Source organism: Catharus ustulatus, chromosome 20 (assembly GCF_009819885.2).
Source record: "Catharus ustulatus isolate bCatUst1 chromosome 20, bCatUst1.pri.v2, whole genome shotgun sequence".
Lineage (NCBI taxonomy): Eukaryota > Metazoa > Chordata > Aves > Passeriformes > Turdidae > Catharus > Catharus ustulatus.
This window is the reverse complement of record NC_046240.1, coordinates 5006428-5030369: the sequence shown is the minus strand read 5'-3', so window position 1 is coordinate 5030369 and position 23942 is coordinate 5006428. Positions and strand designations below refer to the sequence as shown.

Sequence of the window (23942 nt, the reverse complement as noted above, 5' to 3'; positions counted from 1 at the left end):
CGGGTTAAGAAGCCAGGACGGTGTGTCTCTGTCAGGAATCTGGGAGGGATAAAATAGCTGTGGCATCCTGCAGATCTGCAGGAAGGGTCTAAACTCTTGCCTCCAGCTGTGCAAGTAGGAGGAATTAAAAAAAATAAAAAATTAATGATTGCATAACTTTGTTAAAAACGGGAAAACTAATCCCTGTTTGAAGGGCTCCCTCAGATCAATAACTGACAGCTGTATATCAACAATATATAAATAAGAGCATGTTTTACCCTCTATTTTATCTTTTTAGAGGGATCGGAGCTATTCCCTGGATTTGCAGCCCAGTCCTGTCTGAGTGCCTGAGAACCAGATGCAGGCGGAGGGGGAGAGCAGAAAAACATAATGGAAACCAGATTTAAATAAACCCAGTGACATAATCTGTACGGTTTCTTGGCAGGAAAAAAGCAAGTTTGTGCTTTTCATATCCGCTTTTTCAATAAGCAGTAAGTTTCCCTTTTAAGAAACAGCCATAACAAACAGTTCTGATTCTTCTCCTATTAAAGTCAGGAGCAGAATCCACTCAGCTTCCACTGAAATGCCCAGATGGAGCATTGGCACCTTGCATGAACTAAGGCTCACCAAATAACATTTTTATCTAACTCCAGCTGACATTTGGGATTAAGAAAAGCAGCCTTCACTTTAAAAAGATGCTGCTGTAACTGCAAGTGTATGTGTATGAAGCTCTAGACCTCTTCATCACACAGAAAACCTTGGAAATTTATACTCTAAAACTTGAAAACGCTAAGGAAAAAATACCTAATCTGATAATCTTTTTTATTTGTAGGATGAGGACAAACATAGAAGAGAGAACCGAGACAATTCATTGTTTTGAATTGCCCAGGGTTGACAATTATTATTGGATTTTAAGGTTCTTCCGCTCATTTTGCAATAAAAATGTGTCTGTGGCAGAATTCCCTTGGACACACTTGGAAAACAAAATCTGTGTTATTTTATGCCAGATGTACAGGACACAGAAAAGTAAACATGAGATAATGGGACAACTCAAATGGTTTGGTATTTAAAGGAAAGACAACCCAGGGCAATGACTGTATCATATTTAATGGACAAATCATAGTCTCTAACACCATTATATTATTCTGTTACAGTTTTTTCACATACTGTAAAACACCCTACAGTTACTGTATTTAAAAAATCCTAATTAAAAAGAGGAACACTCTGTGACAGCAGGAATAACCCAAGGGAACAAGGAAAGGCTGTTTAAATTGCCAAGTGTTATTGAACCATCTCAACTCATCTCACCCTGTGATTAACCCTTTGTTTACAGCAAAATCAGGGATCCAGAGCTGGCACAGTGCACATTGCATGACAGTTCCAGTTTACAGCCCAAATTACTGGCAGCACAGAGCAAACCCTGGCCCAGCTCCTGAGGGGATTGCTCCTGCTGTAAATCATCCCTAACCCAGGATGATTTTAGCACTCTCAAACAGGAGAAAAGCAAGCAGCAGGAAAGAGAGGGCTGGGCAGCACTTCCCAGCTGTGGCATCCACAGGGATCTCCTCCATGGAGATGCATCCATGAATCCACCCAAAGCAGCAGCACAACCACACACCATGCCCAGACACCCCAGCAGCCTCCTGAGCTGCTCCAGGTGGTGACAGGGTGGAGAGAGAGGAATCTCTGAGCCTCCCAAGCCCTGAAGGAGGTCAGAGGTTTGTGTCTGAATTGGGAAAGTGGAGAAGGGTGGGATGCATGGCTCCAGCCTGGGTTTCCCCTTGGAGCAATCAATCCGCCTACAGTGAAAAGAAGCAGGGCAAAGACCCAGATCTGCTGTGTTTACTCTGGCAAAACTCCTTGCTGCAAACTGTGGGAGCTTATCCTGAATAAATGAGATTTAGGGCGCCAGTGTGGGCCCACACGGAGATCTCTTCCTGCAGAGATGAAGGTTCCTTTCCTTCCTCGCCCTCATGGAGGTGGCCATGCACGGGCTGTGGCACAGCTCCACCTTTCCCATTCCATCAGGAGCTCCTGGCACTCCTGTTCTCTGTGCACAGAGCAGCAGCGACTCCTGCTCTGTGTCACCGCTGACATCTCGTGCAAGGGCCGAGCTCTGCAGGGGCTGCTGGCGCCAGCCAAACAAAGAGGGGTTGGAGGCTCAGGATGCAGGGAATGAATTCCCATCCGGACTGAAGTCTGGGCAGCATTCCCACCAGCCAGGAAAGGCCAAGATTTCAGCTGAAGATTTCGCTCTGCAAGCCCTACTGTTCCTTTTCCCACTGCTCGAAGCAGTTTAGGAGTCACCTCATGCAGGGGAGGAGGAGGAGAAGGAATTTGCAGACAGATCCCAGCAAGCCCCTTCCCAAACTGACTCACCAGCCTTGCCCCAGGGAAGGGTGGCTGCATTCAGACCCTTCATCCACTCAAATATCCTCATTTTCAGGGCACTGGCAGCTCTTTCTGCAGCAGCAGGAATTGGCAGTGCTGGTGAAGGAGTGACAGTAAAGGAGCTCTTTGAGCCTCAGGATGTAAACGTGGCTTTTACTTCAAACCTCCCAGCTTTGTGCCTGCCTTTTATTCATGTTCACATTTTTCCCTTTGCTTGAATATAGCACTATGATTTCCAGCTTATCCTTTGGAGAAAAGAAAAAATATATATATCATATATTTAGCTAAAAGGGCTGTTTATTATCCCTGCTGATGGTTGTTGCATCATCCCTGACTCACTCATGCCCCTCTGTATTTTTTCTCCAGGTGTACATTACACAGCACCACGGCTCTGTAAAGCAAGCTTTGGGAGGTAGGTAGCAAAATAACCCCAGAAAAAATAAACTTGTGGAAAGGCACGTTGTGCTGAGACAGGGGCTGCTCTGTGCTGCCCTCACAGGCACTATTTCTGTGTTTTCCTTCTGAAAAAGCTCCCTTAGGACATGTGAACTGCCAGTTTTGTCTCTCAGCCTTGAGTTTCCACCTTTCCTGAAGGGAACAGTGTTCCCTCTCGGCTTGAGAGTAGTTTTTGTTAATTGTTACTTATTCCCAGAGTCTAAAGGGTCGTTTAGTAGCTGACTGATGCTGCAGCTTTATCGAGGCACTCACAGCTGTCCCTAGAACACTAAACCAGACCATTTATCTCTGGGACATATTCACAGCACCTCTGTCACTTAAAAATCTCTAAGCTAAGGGGCAGATTTTCAGCTCAAGTGTGCCCAGGGTTCTTGAAGAGTTGGTGGTGTAACAGTACTAAAATCCCCCAGAACAGCAGTGTCATCAAAAACATGGGGGGAAATTTGGCTGAAAAGCTTTGCTAAAAATGTGTTTGCTTAAAGCATGTCCTCAAAACTTGGTTTGTGCTGTTCCCTTCCCCATCTCCAGCTGGGAACAGTGGTGCTGCAGGAAGGTTTCTCCCTTTCCCAGCTGGGCAGAGATCCTTGTTTCACATTTGCAGCACTAATGGGTGGGCAGTAGAGGTGCTGCATCAGCCAGCATCACCCCAGCACCCAGGCAGGTTCCTCCAGATCCCTCTCCCTGCAGCACCACCTCTCCATGCCAGGGTACAGTGGTGATGTGGCACCAGGGAAGTGACCACGTCTGCCCTGGGGGTTCACCAGGTCCACACATTTGTGAGGAGCATGCAGAAGGTGTTGATGAAGCAGCACTCAAAAAAGCATCAGCAACAGAGCCTGAGATAAGGCACAAAGCATCTGCACAAGCTGCTGGGGCACAGCGAGCAGAGGTGAAGGAGAGGGACTGGGCAGGTGGCCAAGGCACAGCTCCAAATCCATGTGGCACTTCTGAGCAGCACACTTTACCAAGAAAGGTTGTTGCAGTCCCTGATGTCCAGAAAGGGAAGCTGAGGGGCAGGGAGCAGCACAGGGACTCGCCCAAGCTCCCTCAGTGGCAGAGCTGGCACTCGGATCCTGGCCCCCGCCCTGCCCATCAGGAGGCTTCATCCAGCCCTGGGTCCCCAACAGTGCAGAGAGGAGGGAGGGCTGCCACAGAGACAGACCGGGCTACCAAAGAGAGGTGGCAGCAATCTCCAGGAGAGGCTTTTGTGGGTCTGTGCGTGCCGCTCTCCCCGGGCAGTCACCGGCGCTTCAGCACCGACACACAATCCTTCTTCAGCGGCCCGATCTGCAGGTGGGCGTCCACGCTCTCCAGGAAAAAGGCTGGCTTCAGCCTGCACGAGAAAAGAGAGGCAAACTGGCGGTTGATCTTGTTCTGGAACGGGCCAAACTTCCCCTTGACAGAAGGGGTGGCCTTGAGCTGCTGCAGGCAGGTCATTTTGGAGTCCTTGACTCCGTAGAAGGTCAAAGCCTTTTCGGAATACTCCAGGAAGACGCCGATGGTGTGGAAGAAGGGCTGCTGGATGGTGCACTCGAAGCCACCAAACCAGGCCACGTAGTTCTGGCCGTTCCACTGCAGGCAGCAGGACCTGTCGTTCCTGCCCAGCCGGCCGTGGTTGTACGCCTCGCGCGGGTCGAAGTCCTCGGCGATGACCCCGATGCTCACCCAGCCGTCGATCAGCTCCACCTCCCAGTAGTAGTTGCCCCTGTTCATGAGGTTCAAACCCAGCACCTGCTCGCAGTTGATGAAGCGGGTGGGGCTCTCCGGGTAGGGGATGGGGCACAGCACCCGCTTGGCCCCCTTGGTGCCGAACAGCTGGATGAACTTGTCGGCTGTGTCGCTGTCCAGGTCGATGATGAAGGCAACTGTGTGGGGCAAGAGGGAGAAATGAGCATGCAGAGGGAAATGTGAGGCTCCCTGCCCCAGCCTTTGATGAGGAACATGATCCTGTCTGACCTTTCCCATCACTCTGTCCCCTTGCTTGTAACCCCATGGCAAATTTCAGTCAACGAGGGTGAAAGGCTGAAAGAGATGACACCCCCATAAGCAGGATGAATACAGGGAACTGGGCAGAGGAGAGAGCAGAGGGGCTGCTTGATGAGCTCAACTGTGATACCAGACACTGGAGAATCCACCTGACTGACTGGTGGTAAGAAAATCTCATATAAAAGCATATTTCAGGTATCACAGATAAATGCAGTTGAGAGAGACCCCAAGAAGAGAGAACAGCCAGGTATGCCACAGCTACAAACATGCAGCCCCCAGCAAGTGGGGCCATGGGCCATGTGAGAGCCACTGATGGATCCCACACAGAGGGGATGTCCAAGGAGTTCCTCCAGGGAACAACCCTGGATCACCACCAACTGCATTGCAGTCTGAACAGTCTGCAGTCCCAACCTGATCCCATACTCCCTGTTAGGCTGGGGGACACAGGTGGGGTGTGGGAACTCCAACCCAGCCCTGGACCCTCCAGCATCAGCCCCTCCTGCCTCACTCTGCTCCACCACAGTGTGATCCCTGTCATTCTGCTGCTGCAGACAACTCTCACCAGCCCAGAGTCCTTCAGCAAAAAAGGCAGATGCACAAACTCTGATCTAATTTAAAGATCCATTTTGCCAAGGGCTGGAAGGCAGCAGGAATTTCACAGGACGCCTACAGCCCCCCTGGGGCAGCTGGGCCAGCAGAACCACAGACAAGGGGAAAAAAACATCACCTAAATGGGCTAGGACTGTTGTCAGGAAAGCCAGGAGGCTTCCCTGTTAGCCAAGCAATATTTCCTCTGCTGGTGGCAGCACTCCCACAGCTGCTGGGTCAGGGCTGCCGGGTGAGCGGGAAGGAGGGAGGAAAGGGAAGATGGGCCTTAGCAACAACCACCACAGCAAAAGTCCCCTGCTTACATTTCAGGAAATAATCACGGCTCTCCAGGCAGGCAGGATCGTTTGACTTGTCTGGTAATCGGGATTCAGGCAATGCTGTGGAAACAGGGACAGAAGGGTTTGCATCAGCAAAGGAACCAAACCACCAGCAAGGGGGTACTGGAGCATTGTCCCCTGTCCCTGATGGCACCCAGCTGTCACAGCATCCCCACTCCCCCTACACATCCCCAGTGGCTCCCACACAGGAAAGGACAGACACTTCTGTCACCCCAGGGAGGTAGGTGGGCAGCAGGGCAAGAAATTCCCATGGGCATCCAAGAAAATGAGAAAGGAGAGAGTTCAGGTTAAATGAGACAGCTTGGGAGAGAGCTGCCACATCAGCTCTCCAACCCTGGCATGTCTGAGAGCCCACAGCCTGCCCTGTGAGGAGGACTGTCTGTCCTGGGAAGAAGAGTCCCCTTTCACAGGAGGCCACTTTGGCCACCTGCCCACTCCCACAGGGCCCTGCCTAACTCCCAGGCTGTTTGTTGCCTCTCCAGTCTCCAGTCTCCGTGGAAAATTTCACAAAACCTCAAAGAGGCGTAAGCCCAGACAAGGATTGTGCAACGTGCAGGGAACCCGTGCTGAGCAGCTTCCAGGGCTGGAAGGACAGGGGAGAGCGCTCAGAGGGGCCATGGAGCCTGCAGCCACCTCCCACCCAGGCAGGGAGGAGGGAAAGGGACAGGGAACCTTCCAGGCAGGTGAACACAAACCTTCCTCCATCTCCTGGCAATTCAATCCATCAATTCCTTTCCCCTGCAAGTGGTTCCACTGGTTTTTGCAGGCAGTGGACAGCACATCCTTCATGGTGCCCACGGCTTGGGTGCACTTGGTAAAGTTCAGCTCTTTCTGGAAGCTCAGAGGTGGAGAGAGGTTTTCTTCCATGGCTGCTTTCAAGGCCTGAAATTCCTGAGCCAAAAAGGACAGAGTTTCAGGAGGTTTCAAACAAGCCAAAGTTGTCTCTTGTTCCACAACCCCACCCGGCCCTGGAGGATTTGGGATCTGGCAGGTCTCAGGACTTGGCCCAAGGACAGCATGAGGGAGGAGAGCGCTTTCCCAGCCACGTGTTCCTGGCACCTTCTCTTCACTCCCTTTCAAACCCAGACTCAGACCATGCCCACCTCCCATGGAGCAGCATCTCCTCCCTAAAATGTCTCCTCTTGCTGAGCTGACAGGGATTGGGGGATGCTGGAGGAGGCAGTGGGGCACCCCAAACTCTCGCTCTCCCCCACACCCAGGTACCCACTCTGGGCAGCACATCAGCCTCTCCTGAGTCACACACAGGACAGAGGTGGGGGTGATGGAGGGGAAAATCTTGGCTGCCTGGTCCCCCTGGGAGAGGGGAGAGGACTGTGCCAACAGGAGTGAGACTGCAGTCTGCACATCCCAGGGTTCCTGGCCCCCAGCTCCATGGGAAATGGGACAAATCCCCGAAGTACAACATTGTCACCTTCTTCTTGCCATCCCACCTGGAGGAAGTAGATGGTGTCAGTGCTGGGGACGTTCTCCAGGTTTTGCTTGCACTGTGCCAGCTTGGCTCGTCTCTCCTCCTTCCACCGGAGATCGGCCTCAGCCTCCCCCAGCATGGAGCGCTCCCCGTCCTCGAGGAACCCCATCACCTCCTTCTGGAAGGTCGCCAGCACCTCAGAGGCCTCTGCAAAGAGCTTCCCGACCCTTTCCCTCTCCTTTGTGGCAGCACCCTGGCAGGGAGAGAGGGGTCAGTCCCTCGTGCCCAGCCCAGCATCCATTTCTCGGCTCTGTGGAATTCCCCTGACACTCCATCACCCCCTGCACCCAAGAGCTCAGATCACAGCACAGCTGTCAAGGGACCTGGCTGGGCACTGCACCACATTTGGTGTCCCCAAGCAGGAAAGTGATGTTTTTGCACCAGGGCCAAAGGGGACAAACCCCCCCATGAGTCTGGGGAGAGAAGGTGCAGGAGCCAGAGGATGCCCTGGCATGGTCCTTGCCCTGCTCCTTCTTCCATGTTAAAAACTAAAGCAACCAGAGATGCCATGAGTGTCAGCAGAGATGGGGAGAAAGAATCCTCAGGAATCTCTGCCAGGATCACCATCATTTCATAGTGCTCCTTTGAGCACCCTCTCTACATCCCATGCACCTCAAAATCTCACAGCCCCTTCTCCTCCACCCCCAGCCCAACAGAGCTGCACTGACAGAGCCAAGCCACTGCAGAGTCACCTTAATGAGCTCCACCATCTTCTTGGCCTGGGTGATGGTGACTGCCAGCTCCTCCAGCTCATTCTCCACATCGCTGAGGAATTTGGCTTGTTGAGCCTGCAGACATGAAGGACAAACACTGAGCTTTACCCCCAGTCCCAGTGGAGCCATAGGGCATTCAGCCTCTCCCTGAGCTCAACCCACAGACCCTCTGTGACCGTGACCTCCCTACCAGGCTTCAGGTGAAGGGTACAAGGGGAAACACGAGTTGTTTGCCTGTTTTCCTTTCCTGCAACATCCCACATGCAAACTTCCCTTCTCACTCAACTGGAAAGTGAAAGAGTCATGTCCAGCTCCACATTCCCCACCCTGGTCCCAGCGGAAACCAAGCAAAAGAGGAATTTGAAAGCAAACTCATGAGGCAGTGATTGCAGCTAAGGGAGTGCTCTTAGCAAGTACCCAGGGCTGGGAAAAATCCACCTGGGTTTGGTGCAGAAGCTAAAAGTCCAGCCTGGAGCACTCAGAAACTCAGCAGAGATTCCCCTGGAGGTTTCTGTTTAGGAGCAGAGCAAACCAGCTCCGGAGCACGGGCTGCAAAGGAAGCACCTTCCGAACACGGCGTTTCCTGAGACGCTATTGTTGGCTCAGCCATTGCCCATCACGAGGACAGGTCCCTGGGGAGCCAGGAGGGCACTCCCCAGCCACAGCAGCCCCGTGGCCCTGTTCCCTGTGCCCGGGAGCAGGTACAGCTGCTTTCCCCGTGCATCCATCCCAGCCTGCGGAGTGAGGGCGGTGGCCCAGGGCAGTCACAGAGGCCGTGCAGGCGACATTAAGCAGCGCCCGAGGTCTGACAGCTCCTCGGGGCTGGGATTACACACACTTTCTATTTTAAGGCACCCCATGACTAATATTGCCGATAAAAGGGTTTTCCTGCAATCCTAGCAGCCCATCAGGACTGGGAGCTGGCTTGAGGCTGGGCTCCTCCTTAGAAAAGGCAAACTTTCCCCAGGTCTCCAAATGCCTCATGGCCATGTGAGATGCCACCACACCGAGAGTCTCACAGGTTCCCCTCTGCCTGCAGCCCCACACTTTCAAGGCAGCAGTGCCCAGGGAGGCAGCACCACGTTGGGACTGGAGCCCCGGCTCCTGGGAAGGCTGGAGGGTGTGAGTTTAGGAGGTGACTCAGTCACATCTGGGAATGGGAGTGATGGAAAAACCCCCGCTGCCAAAACGGCAGGATACAAAGGACTGGGGGAGCGGGAGCGGCGGCCGGGCCGGCTGCCAGCGCGGCCAGAACAACCGCTCTGACGGAGCTGTGGGAACGGCACGGAGCCGCCGGGTGCCCCAGGACCGCGGGGGTGGCCGCTGTGGGGTGTCCCGGGCAGCCTCGCCTCAGCCCTACACCCACGGCATTGCGAGTTTGGCTCCGCAGCGGGAAGATTCCCCACGGGATGATGCCTTGGCAGCGGCTCTGCCCCGATACCCGTCCCCACCTACCCATCCTGTCCCAGTCCCAGGGGTTCCCGATGGCGCAGCACCCTGTCCATATGCTGGGGTGGAATCCCCCGAAGGGATGAGAATACAGCGCAACCCTCCATGGCATCCCACCATGTGCTGCACCTGCACATACCCCACCCGAGGATCGGGCTCCCCGTGGGGACGTGGGTGCAGGATGAACCCTCCGAGGGATGCGCACCTCGTCCCACCCACGACACCCCCACACCTCATCCCACCCGCGCCCCCCCCACCCACACACCTGCTTGTGCTCTCGCTCCTGCTCCAGGGGCACCACGTCGTGGGCGCGATGCTCGTGGGCGCGGCAGCGGGAGCAGACACAGCTCTGCTCCGTGCGGCAGAAGCCGTCGAGGGGCTGCAGGTGGCGGGGGCACAGCCCCTCCTCCAGCCGGCGCAGCGGGGCCACCAGGCGGTGTGCGCGGAAAGCCGGGGCGCGCCGGTGCGGCTCCAGGTGCGCCCCGCAGAAGGACGCCAGGCACACCAGGCACGACCGCTCCGCCGCCACGCGGGACCCGGGCGGGCACACATCGCACAGCACCACCGCTCCTTCCTCCCCCGCTGCATCCTCCTCCTCGGCTCCCGGGGCCATCGGGGACGCGGCGGCCGGGGACGATGGGGACGAGCCGCCGGTGGCGGCCGCCAGCAGCGGCAGGAGCTCGCACAGGGCGCGGTTCTTGCAGAGCCGCAGGCCCGCGGGGACGGGCTCCTGGCACAGCGGGCAGCGGGCGGCCCCGCCCGTCCCGCCGCCGTCGGGGGGGCCTGGCCGCTGGCGGAGCGCCTGCAAGCAGCCCTGGCAGAAGTTGTGTCCGCACGGCACCGTCACCGGGTCCCGCAGCACGTCCAGGCAGATGGGGCAGCCCAGCGGACCCTCGGGCAGCCCCGGAGCCGCCAGCGCCAGCCGCAACGCCGCGCCGGAGGACGGCGGGGCGCTCCCGGGCGCAGCATCCATCCCTGAACGCCCCGAGCCGCCCCGGCCCCGCTCCCAGCCCCGACGGAGGCGGGCGGCAGCCGCGCCCCGCCCGCCCGCTCCGCCTCCCCGAACCGCAGCCGGGACTGCGCTCTCCCCCGTCCTGGGGGCACTGATCCACAGCCTCGACCCCGGCACCCGCCCTCCTGGGAAGGGTCTCGCCCCAAATGGGATCTGCTCCCATCTGGTTCCTCTCCTCTCTCTGCTGCCTGAAGATCAGCCCCGAGGGGAGGTTACCCTGCTGAGGATGTGCTGCCTCCCACCCAGGGGCTGCTGTCTCTTAAAGGATCTGCCCCACTGGGATCTGGACTCTCCCCAGTGTTCCACTGCTCCTAAGGAAGGCTGCTGACCTTCCCCAGATCTCCCATTTGGGGAAGCTGTTGCCCTCCCAAGGATCTGCTGCCCTCGGTGAGCATTCCTTCTGCCTTTAGGAGTCCTCTGCTCCCGCCCTGGGGCCGCATGGAAGATCCTGAGCCCCCGCAGTGCACAGGTGCTTTCCTGCCAGCCCTCATGTCCATGGACCTACATCAGCCCTCCCCATGGCCAGAAAGGGCTGCAGTGCCCAGGTCCTGCTCAGCCACTGTCCCCTTTTCCTCTGGGGTCTGGCAGGAGCTGGCAGGCACCAGAGAGGAATGGGAGACCCTGACATGCTTTTAGAGTGAAGATCTGCCCCATGAGATCTCTGCCCCCCTTCTGTGCAGGATACACAATTTTTTGACTTGGATAAGTTCCCAGGTGCATGCTGGCCCAAGGCCTCACCCAAGGACAGGGCTGGGAGGACCAGGGAGATGTCGAGGGAAGCAGGAAGCACAAGAAAAATAACATCTGTTCTTGAAGAAGGAGATTGATCCTTTTTAAGCTTTTTGTCCCCAAAGGAAAAAATGATGTGATTCATTCCCCAGGCATTCACATCCCCAGCACCTTTGAACCCAGTGCCCAGTTTCACCCCGTTAATCCTCACCAGCACTCCCACAGGAGCCAGAGGAGACGTCGGATTTGTGGTCTCACTCTTGGAATAACATCAATGAAAACTTCAGATTTTCTCCTGTGACAAATCAACCTTGGAGCAGAGCAGCAGGAAACCAGGTTTCCTTATCAGTGCTACAGTAAATAAAGCACCTTCTGGTCCTGCTGCCAGCTGTCACTCCAAGGGTTGGTCATGGGGACACAGAGGGACAGGATGGGGCCCTGCAGGGATGGTTGTGAGAGCAGGGGTGTACAACTCCCCCCACTCCCAGTGCTGCTGGGTCTCACGTCTCCCAACAGCAGCAAGGTCAAACCAGCAAGAAAACAGAGCTTTATTGGGAAAAGCAGCACTGTACAAAGAACTACAGTGTAGAACCCTGAGAAGTTGCCCTGCCAGGCCTTGAGAATGGCAAGAGGAGACCAAGAAAGGGCTGGGGGGAGCAGGACCTGCCTGCATGTGAGACTTGTGTGAGCACAGAGGTCTCTCCAAATTGTTTCAGAGCACCCTGTGGCAGCAGCACCTTCCTCTGTGGTCCCCCTCATCCCAAACCTTCCCCAAGTTTGGGAAGTTTGACAGGGATAGAAGAAAGAGGAAAATATAATTTTTCCACCCTCCTTATTCCCCATTCCCTTGCTCTGTCTGCAGGGACAGGGGCAGCCATGGTGAGCTCCAGCTCTGCCATGTGTCACTAGTGATATTTGCATATGTAAACCAAACAGGTTAATTTACAACTCTGTCCCCATCAGCTCTTGTTAAAACACTGCACTCCACACCTGCCTCAGCACTGAGCTCCCACTGTACCATGAGAGCCTCAGCTGCAGATGCACTATGGCACCAGCCTGGCTATGGCTCTGTGACTCTCTCAGTCCCTCTGGCACAGTGTCACCACTCTCCCCTCACACAGCCAAAACACAGGGTACAGGGGCTCAGTAAAGACACTGTGGAAGGAGTGGATGAGCTTTGTCCTCTCCCCCAGGCCATAGAAGGAGAGGAGTCCCTTGCCATAATCCAGACTGACCCCCAAGTTCTTGTAGAGCTGCTCCTGGATTTTCTCAGCCTGGCCCTTATGCCAGGCCAGGTAACAATCCTCCAGCACCTGCAGCCCCCACGAGCCCCCATCCAGCCCGATGTTGAACCTGTGGCGCTGCTGCTCCCGGGGGAGCCCCCGGTAGGTGACCCCCAGGATGACAGAGTGGCTGGAGATCTTCACCTCCCAGTAGTGGCGCCCAGGGCCGAAGCTCTGCGTGCACAGCACCTGCCAGGGCTGGAAACGAGGGCCCTGCTCCTGCCCAGGGACAGCACTGGCACCGTGCTTGGCTTTCCGGGCACCTTTGGACAGCTCCAGGTACTTGTTGGCTGTGTCGGGATCGAAGGTCAGGTTGCGGTGGTCTGGGGAGAGCAAGGGCATGGATGGGGCTGAAATGCTTCATCTGACCTTTGTGCCCTCCCAGCAGTGATGGGGTTTGAATTCTGCAGGGTTGGATCTCGAAATGAAAGAGAACAAGTTGTTTGGAGGGGAAGGGGAGAGGGGAGGATGCAATACCTGCCCTAGAGGGAATGGAAAAGCCCAGAAATAGCTGCTGAGGCACCGAGACATGATGCTTTGCACAACCCAGCTCACAACCAACAAATGGCCATTGTGACTACAGTGGTTCTGTGGCCATTTTGGCAGGGATGTGCTTTGTTTTAAGAGCAAAACAGTACCAGAGTGGGTTGGGAGAGTGGGGGAAAGCCCCAAGGTTTTAAGTGAGCAAATGCAGTATTGCAGGGAGTTATTCTCCCCTGCACAGGCTGTGCTAGCTCCTGCCACAGGCATTCACTGACCACCAGCTCCCCACCTTCTTCCCCCAATACCTGGGCCTGGCAGCTGGCTGGGCTCCTGCTTGCTGCCCATAAATAACAGGGGGTTCCTATTAATAACCCTAAGAAAGTTCTGTTGGGTCTGATGGAGGGAATTCCTACAGGTCCCATAGGCAGTGGTTGCCTCCTTGGCAAGAGTGACATGACCAACATTGCCTGAACATCACCCAACCCTCTTCCCAACAGGGAAAGCAATTCCTGCTGCTGCTAAGCCCCCTAATGAGTCCTTTCCTATCCCAGCCCAACCATCCTGTCCCTACACCACCCTTCTGTGCATTTAAGGAGACACATTGGAAGAACCAGGGAAGGAGTCCCTGTCCCTGCAGCCACAGCCACCCTCCTCTTGGGAAGGAGCCTGACTTGGTGACATTTCTTCAGTGGGGTGTTGTCCCTCCAGGCCCCCTGTGCTCCTTACCCTTCAGAAGCTCAGCTCGGAGTTGGCACCTGTGGAGAGGGGTCACAGTCTTCACCACCAGCTCCTGGGGAGGCACTGGGCCTGGGGAGGATGAGAACAGGCATTTTGAGTAATGCCACCCAAATGGTTCAGCATTCCCAGCAAAGAGGGGCCACAGGGAGGCCACCCAGCTCATCCCACTTCATCTGCTGAACAGCAAATTTGTGTCCCATCCCAAACCCTGTGCCCAGCAGCTGTGTCCCCAGCAGTGACACAGGCCAGGCTCATCTTCAGGATAACTCAGAGTCCTTCAAAGTACCCCTGAGAGCAGGAGGGCTACCTTGGCCAGCAAGGTCTGGGGCTTTGGGGGCCACGGAGACAGCGGGGTCCTCCAGCAGCAGCCTGGAGATGCTGGTGAGGATCTCAGAGATGGGCTTGATCACAGCAGCCACATCAAACTCCACGGGCACCGGCGCCTCTGGGCTCTCCAGAGGTGGGAGCAGGGGGAACTCCTGCAGACAGACACACAGACACCATGCATCAGTCTGGGGAGGACTGTGCAAACCTGTTTGCACTCACCGTGTCTCCTCAGTGGGCAACAGGGGCATCCCAGCACTGCCCACACAATTTACAGGGACCCCCAAAACCAGGTCTTCCCCATAGCCCCATCACATCCCTGAGCCAAAGTGAGGATGCATTCCCAGTGGGAATGGGTTGAACATGACTCTGCTGCCATCAAAAGGGTGCAAGGTACCTGGAGGAAGGTCCTGTGGTCAGAGCAGGCCAGCAGGCTCTGAGCCCTCTCCCTGTGCTGGCTAAGGACATCCAGGCGGTCCTTACACAGGTTCCAGTTCTTGTCCACACGCTCCAGTGCTGCCACCTTCTCTTGCTCAATCCTGGCCATTGTCTGACGCTGGAGATCCTCCAGAGCTGTCCTCAGGTGGGTGAATTTGCTCTGAATCCCAGCTTCGAGCTCAGAGCAGTCCTGGGCAGGAAGAGCCATGAGAACCAGTGTGCTCCCACCCACAGGCCAGCACAGGGAGGCTGCAGCGTTACCTTGATGCTCGATGTTTGCAACTCCAGCTCCTTCATTGCCAGCTCAATCCTCTCTGATTCCTCCTGGGCTTTTTCCAGGGATTCTTTCAAAATGGTCTGTGAAGAGAGGCACCAACATAGAATCATTATAGTTGGAAACGACCTCCAAAATCATCGAGTTCAACCTGTGACTGAACCCCCCCAGCTAGCCCAGAGCACTGAGTTTCATATCCAGTCATTTCTCCCAGTTGTGTCCCGTTGCTCATCCTGTGGAACAGCCCAGTGCTGCCCACCCAGCCCCCAGGACCCTGTCAGTGCTGCAGGACAAGACTAGCAGGGAAGGAGGCAGCTTGGGAAGGGTACTCCGTGTCAGGATAAAAAAAGTGATTTTTGTGTGCTGCCTTTCACCCTTTTTTAGCTGTTTCCTCTAGATCAGAGGATAACAAACACATATGGCGCTGTTCATCTCGTGCTGCTGGATTTCCCCAGCTTCCTGCTGCTCCTGACAACACCTGGTTTCTCAGGGAGCAGCTGGGCACTGCTGACATCTCCTAGGACAGCCCCACGTCCAGCTGAGGCTGGGCAGTCTGGCACACAGAGGGACATCACATCCCTGCAGCAGGACACGGGACAGAGGAGGTGGATGCTGCGCTATCACAACACCCCTATCGCCCCAGCCCTGTCACCCACCTGCTTTTTGGCTCGCTCTTCCTCGAAGAGCACCCGCCGGTGGCGCTGGCAGTCCCGCACGGTGCAGATGCAGCAGATGCAGCGCCGCTCGTCCTCGCAGTACAGCTCCAGCGGGCGCCCGTGCTGCCGGCACAGCTCACCCGGGGCCACCGCGCACCGGCCCGTGCCCGAGCCCCGCGCCTCGCTGTCCCGTGCCAGCTCCACCACGCTGTCCAGGATGACATTCTTCTCCAGCTCCGGGCACCGCTCGAAGCCCCTGCGGCACTCGGGGCAGGTGTAGGTGGCGGCGGTCCCGGAGGGCTCCTGCTTTTGCTTGTGCCAGTGGTCGCTGATGCAGCGCTTGCAGAAGTTGTGGCCGCACGGCAAAGTCACGGGCACTCGGAACAGCTCCAGGCAGATGCAGCACACCAGCTTCTCCTCCAGCTTCTGCGAGATGGGTGATGCCATGCTGCCCGTGCCGCAGATCGGCGCGAGAAGCCGGGAAATAGAAACTGAGGAGCGCAGAGGAAGAAGAGGGGTGACGCCGTGCCCAGAGGCGGGGCAGGGCTCCCGGCCAGAGCGCTCCTGAAGTGACACCCGGTGGCTGTCCCCTCGTCACACCCGCTGTGCCCGAGGGCTGGAGCTGTTCCCCCGCGGAGAAGGAGGGCTGTGAAGCTCAGTGGGACACTCCGGAGCGGATGGAACGCTGCAGTGACAGCACACGGAGACACGCAGGAGCCGGACAGGGATCAGAGCAATGTGTATTTCCATGAACATGTTTCCACGAACAATTGAACTTTCACTCCTCTATTGCCTTTTGAAGGAACTTCCAGGCATCCTCAGCTCTGTCAGGGCTGGATCCCTGAGCTGAGCATGGCACAGAGACCTCTGTACAGAGCTCCTGCCTGGGAACCAGCAGAGAGGGGCACCCGCTGCTGCTGCAGCCATGTCACCTCCCTGTGCAGGGGCAAGGCTGTGACACACCAGCACCATGTTCTGCCCTTGCATCTTCTAAACCACAGCTCCTGCTGTTTGCCACGTTCCCACCCACCACACCTTTTCCTACGAACTTCCTTGCAACACCTGCGCACAGCAGCACCCTGAAACACAATAAAGATGGCACCTGGGCCACCTGTCCCCGCTCAGGTGGCAGGTGGAGCCTCCTGCCCGGAGACCTGTGCACTGCAAACTCTCACCTCATTGTCACATAGTTCAGTTTTCCCAGCCCAAGCCTTATCTCTACCAGGCCCACGTGCTATCTCGAACACGTTCCCAGGCTGCTGGGACAGCCTTGTTTTTCAGCAGCTCTGCAGCTTCCCCCCATGAGCAGCTTCCCTTTCACCTGCACAGGTGAGGGCAAGCAGGGAGGTCTCTGGTGGATTATCCACACCAGCTTCCACACCACAGGCAGGCAGCCCCCTGACCACAGGAGAGGACTTGGGATATGTCACAACTCTCTGCATGTCCCAGCAAGCTTCAGCTCCAAAACATTCCTTTGGGTTGCATCTATCAATTCTGACCAAATATTTAAAGGCATAGCATGAGCTGTGTGTCTGCCTGGAACCTGTGTTCCCACCATGGGCACCTCCCCAGTGCACTCACCCCAGCTTAAACCAGACCCCAGAACTCTTCAGGGTGGGAGGTGAATTCAGGAAGCTCTGGAATAACTGGTAACTGTGCCCTGAGCACAGGCAGCAGGGGGGCACTTCAGCCCAATCTCAGCTGTTTGCTGAAGGCTCCAATTTCCTGGTAGGAGCCTCAGAAAAAGTCACTGGGAACCAGAGCTGGGAAGAGGCAGCTGTGCCAGCAAGAACATGTTGGTATTTGGGGTATATGTGAACAGGAGCTGCACAGTGGAGCACAGCAGAAAGCAGAGGCTCTCCAAGCTTTGGGAACAGGACCAGCAGCAGCAGCTCTGCTTCTGCTCCACCTGCCCATGCCAGGTACATCCTGCCCAGGGAGTGGGGAAGGAGACTGAGGTCCATGTGCTTGGGTAGCTGAAGCCACCTCCACAAACACCAACCTCATGCAGGTTTTACCACCTTGTAGCCACACTCTTCCCAAACTACAACATCCAAGAAGGGAAGCGGCTCTGGCCAGTGGAAGGGCTGCCCATCTCCCCTGCACCCTGCTGAGCTCCCCAGCTCTGTGCCAACTGGCCAGGGTAACAGGCCCTTCCAATAAAGACAGCTCTGCCAGCACTGCTCAGAGAGTGTTTAATCAGACTCATCTCTCCAGGAGGATGGCACAAATAAAATCTGTCACAGTCCTGAACCACAGCACTGTAAGAGGAGAAAATCCAGGCTGGCCTGGCTCTGTTTGTTCCATAAACAGGCAAAAGGAGAAGTGTGATCCTTGCAGGGAAGCAAAGCAGAGCATCTCTGGGGAGATGCAACCTGCCAGCCCCTGCTCAGCTCTGCTGCAGAATCAGGAGCAAGGTTTCAGCCTGGCCATGGATTCACTTTGAATGTTCTTGTTAAGCAGCTTTTTGACCAGGTAGCTGCCAGCCCTGTGAGCACCCAATGCCAGCTCCCAGCACAAGGGAGCTGAGGGGCTGAGACTTCATCATTTCCCTCCTGAGGAACTGAGGGGAGCACAGCAAATCCAGGAGCCAGCATCCCACGGACAAAGAGGGGAACAGCTCCTAGTAAATGCCATAGGTGGGCTCCTCTGTGTCCCGGTACCTGTCCAGGTACCTCAGGGGCTGGTGGCGAGGGAACTTCACCTGGGGGGGGTGGTAGGTGGGCGGCCGCACGAACTCGAACACGGGCTCCCTCATGTCTGCAAAGGAGTGACAGGTCAGCAGCAGGGCTCACATCTGAACCCCACCCCCCCCTTCACCCACACACAACCAGGGCTGCTCAAACACACCCATGGAGTTATTTTAAAATCCTCATCCAAGGATTAGGGGTCGTTCCTTCAGGGTGCTGTTAGTTTGGGAGGGCTTAGTCTGATCCTGGACAAGTGCCAAGACCAAGTCAGAGCCTGCAGCCACAGGGCCATGTCCCACCCACAGACCCCCTCCAACATCCCCATTCCTTACTGAGCAGCTGATGGAAGGTGGAAGTGACAGAGCTGTCCCACTGACACTGGAAAAATGCCAGCCCTGCTGGGGTCAAGGCATCCTTATGCTTTTTGTAGAAGTCAAATGTGCTAAAGGTTCTCATCTTCAGGCTGTAGCTGGAAACAAGAGACAAGCACCAGGTGAACCTTTTCTTGCAGCAGAACCCTGCTCCACATCACCCCAGAGCATATGCAAGAGGTGGAAAAAGAAGCCACTAAAAGGAAATCTCCCAGTGTCTCCAGCTCTGAGCACATTTCTGGGCAGGACAAACCACTCTCTAACAGCCTGTTCTGCAGTGCTGGGATTGTGACTGCAGAGGACACACAAACCCAAAGCAGCCCTGGAGAGTTCTGCAGAGTGACAGGAGCTGCTCCTCTACTGCAGTGACAGGTACATGAAGCCCACAAGCAGCAGCAGCCAAGCCCAGCACGTGAGCAGAGGAATTACCACGGTGTTGGCCGAGCATCCTGGCTGAAGTCGATGGGGCCGTGTTGCTTGAAGAGCAGGAAGATGAAGCGGTGGTAGCCTGTCCCCATGGCAGGGAAGGGGGGCAGGTAATGGCACATCTCCTTGCCAGCCTTGATGTCACTGCCTGGGATGTTGGTCCTGAACACAAACACATTTACACTCATTTCCCTCCAGCAGATTCATCCAGGACTGCAAATCACTCTGCCATGCTGTGATGGGATTTCTGCCCCATTTGATAAGGGAACAGGTAGAGATTGCTTTTGCACAGGAAAAATCCCACCCAGTGATTGGAGCACTGAACAGCAGCAATGTCTGGAACTCCTGCATCCTTAGCAGGAGAACAGAACACAGGGCTAAAGGAGCTAATGGCAGGAGCTCAGAAAAGGCCATGGATTCTCAGCTGTTGGAGGAGTTTCTGCCCAGTGCACAAGCACAGAGCACATGGCTCTGATGTACTCACATCAGCCAGTGGAGGTACTCCGAGTCTGCATCCCTCAAATGTCCATCTGCCAACACACAACAGACAAAAGTGACTTAGGGACACCCTGGTGTCAACATCATCCCCAAAGTGAGAATGCCCAGACCTGCTGAGGGAGCAGCTCAAGGCCTCCCAGCATTCCTTCCTAGCAGAAAAGGAACTCATTCCTATAGGACTGAGTTTAAAATGAGGAGCAAAGAACTCTGCAGATCTAATTCCAAGATTCTTGAAATCCTGGGCAGCTGCATCCCTTCACTGTGCCTTGGTCTCTAGGGTGAACAGTGTCAGCAAAGCTGCCTTCCAGGCAGACTGCCAAGGGAAAGGAGTTTGGAGGTAAACAAAGAGGGAGTCAGGAAATTGTTTCTTCTATAGTGTGGCACAGGTCACTGTCCCTTCTCTCAGCTGCCACAGATTTGGGGAAGCTACAGTCTTTCCTCCATAGTAATATGTCCCAATCTAACAGATCCAATATCACACTCACAGAACAGCTTGGGCTGGAAGGGACCTTAAACCCATCTCATCTCATCTCACCCCCTGCCATAGGCAGGGACACCTTCCACTAGACCAGGTTGCTCCAACCTAGCCTTGAACCCTTCCAGTATTTATCATCTCTGTGCAGCCAAAAGAATCAGGAGTTAACTTAAAGCTGAGTGAAACAACCCAGTTTAAACACGTTCCTTTAAAGAAGTCACTGCTCACCTGGATTTGTGAGTAACAAAGTCCAGAGGGAACCTTTGTCTGCCTCATATGATACTGCAGGGGGACTGGAAGCCTAAAAGAGCAACATAAAGAGAATGTAAATCACTCACACAACAGCTTCCATGAACTGTGTTTGGGCAAGGCTTGGACACAACACAGACTGGGCACTGCCAGGTTACTGAGGAATCCACCTGGAGAGCCCCAGGGCATAAATAACCATCAGCTTTCTGACAGACAAAATAGGGACAGTCTCTGTCCCTATCACATCCACAAAATGTTTCCTTCAGCACAGAGGAAACACCCTTGTGAAAAGCATCCCCGAAATGAACCCTGCTGGTTGGAAGCACCTGGTAGAAAGAGGCTTCCCAGAGGCTCCAGGCTGTTCCCAGCCCCCCTCACACACCTCTGATGGAGTCACCATGTTCCCATAGTAGACTGGCACGAGGTACTCGTCCTCCTGGCTGTACTGCACCCTCAGGGCAACCCAGGGGGTGAAGGTGGCCCCCTTGAACAGGTCCCGGAACACCCCGCAGTGCTCGGCCACGCGCTGCTTGTGGAACGGGCCACTGGTCCTCTCCCACTCAGCTCTGACATCCTCGAGGGGAATGAGCACTGTAAAGAGAGAGGGAGGATGCAGAGGCAGCACTGGACACCCAGAGCAGCTGGAGCAGGAAGGGAGGTGCTGGCACTGACCAGTCCGGAGCCGCGCCGCTCGTTCCATCTCAGCATTCTGGCGGTTCTCCCTCAGGATCTTCTTTCTTTCCTTGATCTCCTTTGCTCGTGACAGCCTCTCACGTGGCAGGCCAATGTCTGTCTGGGGCTCTTCAGGGAGGGGTGAAAACAGAGGAAGTGAAATGTGAGTACCCAAACCACCTAAACACAAACCCCTGTGAAACATCTGAGAGTGTGAGACAGAGACTTCCAGAGATCAGGATCACAGAAGGGTTTGGGTTGGGAGGGGCATTGAAGACCATCCACTTCCAACCCCTGCAATGGACAAGGACACCTTGTCTGCTCTCTGTCACCACTGAGGCTCCAAGAAATCCCTTCTTTGCTCTGTATCTTTTGGCAGGTCCTGCCTCCCTCCCTCTGGAAAACTGCCACCCCTTTTCCCTGGAGACATTTGCACCCTGCAGACTTGTACATGGGAAAGGTCTGAGCCTGTGCCAGAGCACCTCACGGGGTTGGTGTGGGGACAAACCCGTGCTGCTGCCCACAGGGGTACCTGCAGGGGGGTTGGTGTGTTTGTGGTAGGTGTTCCACCAGTGCGGTTTCCGGCTCTCCCGCTCCGCCTGCCGGAAGTAGCGCGTGAAGCTCCGGTACTTCTCCAGCGCCTCCAGGTTCCCGACGTCCAAGTCCTCGTTGGGCATCGGCCCCAGCGGGGCTGCCCTCTTCCAGAGCACAGCTGGAGGGGAACACAGATCCCAGGGGGTTCAGAGGGAGAGAAAGCAGCCTGAGGTGGGCAGAGCATGGACAGGGCCAGAGCCATCCCCACCTCCCACAGCTACGTTCATGGAGTCACAGGATGGGTGAGGCTGGGAGGGACCAGAACCATCTGATCCCATCTCCCTGCTCCAACACAGGGCACAGGATTGTGTCCAGATGGCTCTGGAATATCTCAGTGAGGGAGACTCCATGCCCTCTCTGGACAATCTGTTCAGGTGGAATTTCCTGGGCGTCACTTTGTGTCCCTGGCCTGTGGTGCCATTGCTGGGCCCCCTGGAGCAGAGGCTGGGCCTGCTCTGCCCTCCCTGCAGACAGGGACAGACAGGGCTGAGGGCCCCTCTCAGCCCCAGCACCCTCAGCCTTCTCCAGGACAGAGATGCTGCAGTCCCCAGATCATCTCTGTGGCCCTCCACAGGACCCTCCAGGAGCTCCGTGTCTCTCTCATCCCGAGCAGCCCAGAGCTGGACACTGCTCCAGGGGAGGCCTCGCCAGGGCTGAGCAGAGGGGCAGCATCACTCCTTGACCTGCTGGAAATGCTCTTCCTAACGCTCCTGGGACACCAGAGCCCTTCTGTCCCCTCGGGCACAGCGCTGGTCATGGACAGCCCATTGTCCACCAGAACTCCCAGCTCCTTCCCCACAGAGCTGCTTTTCCAGCCAGTCAGTCCCGGCCTGTGCTGGTGCTGTTCCCCCGCAGGTGAAGGACCCCGCACTTGCCTTTGTTGAATTTCGGACAATTCCTCTCTGCCCGTCTCCCCAGCCTGTCCAGGTCCCTCTGAAGGGCTCACAGCACTCTGGGCTATCGGCCACCCCTCCCAGCCTTGTGCCATCAGTGAACTTGCTGAGGAGGCACCGACCCCTCATCCAAATCACTAGGGAACAAATTAAACAAGACTGGGCCCAGTACTGAACCCTGGGGGGACACCATTAGTGATAGAGCCTGGCGTTCGGGACACAGCCGTCCGAGAGCACCTTCCCCTTCCTTCCCCCTTCCCTGGCGGGCTTCGGGTCTCCCCTGGTTCTCCCGTCTCTCACCGGCCGTGCCGAAGCTCCGCCCGCCACGGGCCCCGCGAAGCGCCGCGCTCAGCAAGGGCGCCGCCATGTTGTGCGCCGCGCTCAGGGAAGGACCCCGTTACCATCGTGACGGGCGCCGCGCCGCGCACGCCTGGCTTGGAAGGCCCGCCCGCCACGTGGCTGCCCGCGCTCCGCCTGACTCGGGCGGTCCCCGCGGCAGGGCTGCCCCCGCTAGAGCCTGATTAGAAACGTCCCTGCGCCCCGGGCTCCCACTGAGGGAAGTGTCCCAAATATCCTGCATGCCGTGGGCAGTTCACACCAAGGCTGAGTAGAGGACAAAGCCAGCCTTGCTCCTGCCTTGTTTGTACTCGAGCTCCTGCTTCCCGCAGATCCCTGGCAATATCTCCCTCTGGTGTTTTAACCCACAGAGCCACCCTGCAGGGGCTGCCAGCCCCTCTGGGAACACGGGCTCCTTGTGAGGCCGTCCCCAGACGGTGGCATTTTGAAGAGTCCATCGCTCCCGTCAGGTGAACCCCCAGCAATGGACGCCTCGTGTCAGGACTGTGCAGGAACAGTCACTTACAGGTGTCACTGCTTGACACTGAAATTACTCCTACACCAAGAGGCTCAGCACTTTTGGAAATAGCACCATAGTGTTGCCCAGAGATGGAGGAGGCTGCAGGGCTGTCAGGCAGAGTTTAAACACTGTTTGCTGACATTGAGGCACAGCAAATCATGAACTGCACAATATCCTCACCAGCAGCAAGGAAGGAAAATGTTTTCCAATACATCAACTCCAAAAAGGAATGGAAAACAACTTGTGTGAATTGAAGCTGCTGCTGCCCAGCACCATGGTCAGCCCTTGCTGAGGGCACTGATCAGCTTTTGCTGGTGCTGGAGCTGCAGTGACACCGAGCAAATGCCACAGCCAGCTCTGCCCTGTGTCACCTGTGCTCCCCCTGGGGCTGGGGGCAGCAGGAAGGGCTGGATGGCTGTGGGATGGGACAGGGATCCTTGTGGGATGGGACAGGGATCCCTGTGGGATGGGACAGGGATCCCTGTGGGATGGGACAGGATCCCTGTGGGATGGGGCTGGCTGCCCTACAACGCTGCAGAGCAAAGCCAGGGAGGCCACACTACAGGAAACACCAAAATCCAACTAATTTGAGGTCTGCTGAACACTTCATTCTCCTTCCCCCATTCCTTCACATGAGATGCACTGAAGGCAGTGTGTGAAAAGAAAGACATTTTGTCTGAAAACACAATTTTGTAGTTTATTAGTTCTGTACACAGCCAGTGCTGTTCTCATTAACATATTTTTAACCTGCTCCTCCATCCCCCCTCCCCAGGCCAGCAGCCTGTTCCACTGGACACAGGGAAAGAAGAGCACTCAGCCTCCTGAGGCATCCTGAACTTCCAGGGGACCTGAAACACTCGGGAGCCACAAG

The 23942-nt window shown here is 56.0% G+C and overlaps 2 protein-coding genes across 5 annotated transcripts; both read right to left on the bottom strand.

Annotated features, from left to right (window-relative positions):
• Nucleotides 1-1066: 1066 nt before the first annotated feature.
• On the bottom strand, nucleotides 1067-16205 carry TRIM47 (tripartite motif containing 47). Its single transcript, XM_033076995.2, has 12 exons — nucleotides 15348-16205; nucleotides 14679-14774; nucleotides 14377-14607; nucleotides 13963-14134; nucleotides 13644-13724; nucleotides 12245-12757; nucleotides 9676-10610; nucleotides 7941-8036; nucleotides 7211-7441; nucleotides 6455-6650; nucleotides 5724-5798; nucleotides 1067-4691 (listed from the first exon to the last, which is right to left on the bottom strand). The coding sequence occupies exons 1-12, from the start codon at nucleotides 15792-15794 to the stop codon at nucleotides 4066-4068; spliced, it is 3699 nt and encodes a 1232-aa protein (XP_032932886.2). The 5' UTR covers nucleotides 15795-16205; the 3' UTR covers nucleotides 1067-4065.
• A 1320-nt stretch (nucleotides 16206-17525) lies between these two features.
• MRPL38 (mitochondrial ribosomal protein L38) lies at nucleotides 17526-22605 on the bottom strand. Of its 4 annotated transcripts, none has more exons than XM_033077087.1 (9): nucleotides 22516-22605; nucleotides 21237-21440; nucleotides 20729-20857; nucleotides 20439-20647; nucleotides 20036-20108; nucleotides 19319-19364; nucleotides 18838-18996; nucleotides 18370-18506; nucleotides 17526-18107 (listed from the first exon to the last, which is right to left on the bottom strand). In XM_033077087.1, exons 1-9 carry the CDS (start codon nucleotides 22580-22582, stop codon nucleotides 17971-17973), a joined length of 1161 nt encoding a protein of 386 aa, XP_032932978.1. In that variant the 5' UTR covers nucleotides 22583-22605; the 3' UTR covers nucleotides 17526-17970. The 4 variants fall into 4 exon arrangements, with proteins under 4 accessions (XP_032932978.1, XP_032932979.1, XP_032932975.1 ...); XM_033077088.1 differs by having other exon boundaries at nucleotides 21261-21440; XM_033077084.1 differs by lacking the exon at nucleotides 22516-22605 and adding an exon at nucleotides 21531-21564.
• Nucleotides 22606-23942: the final 1337 nt, after the last annotated feature.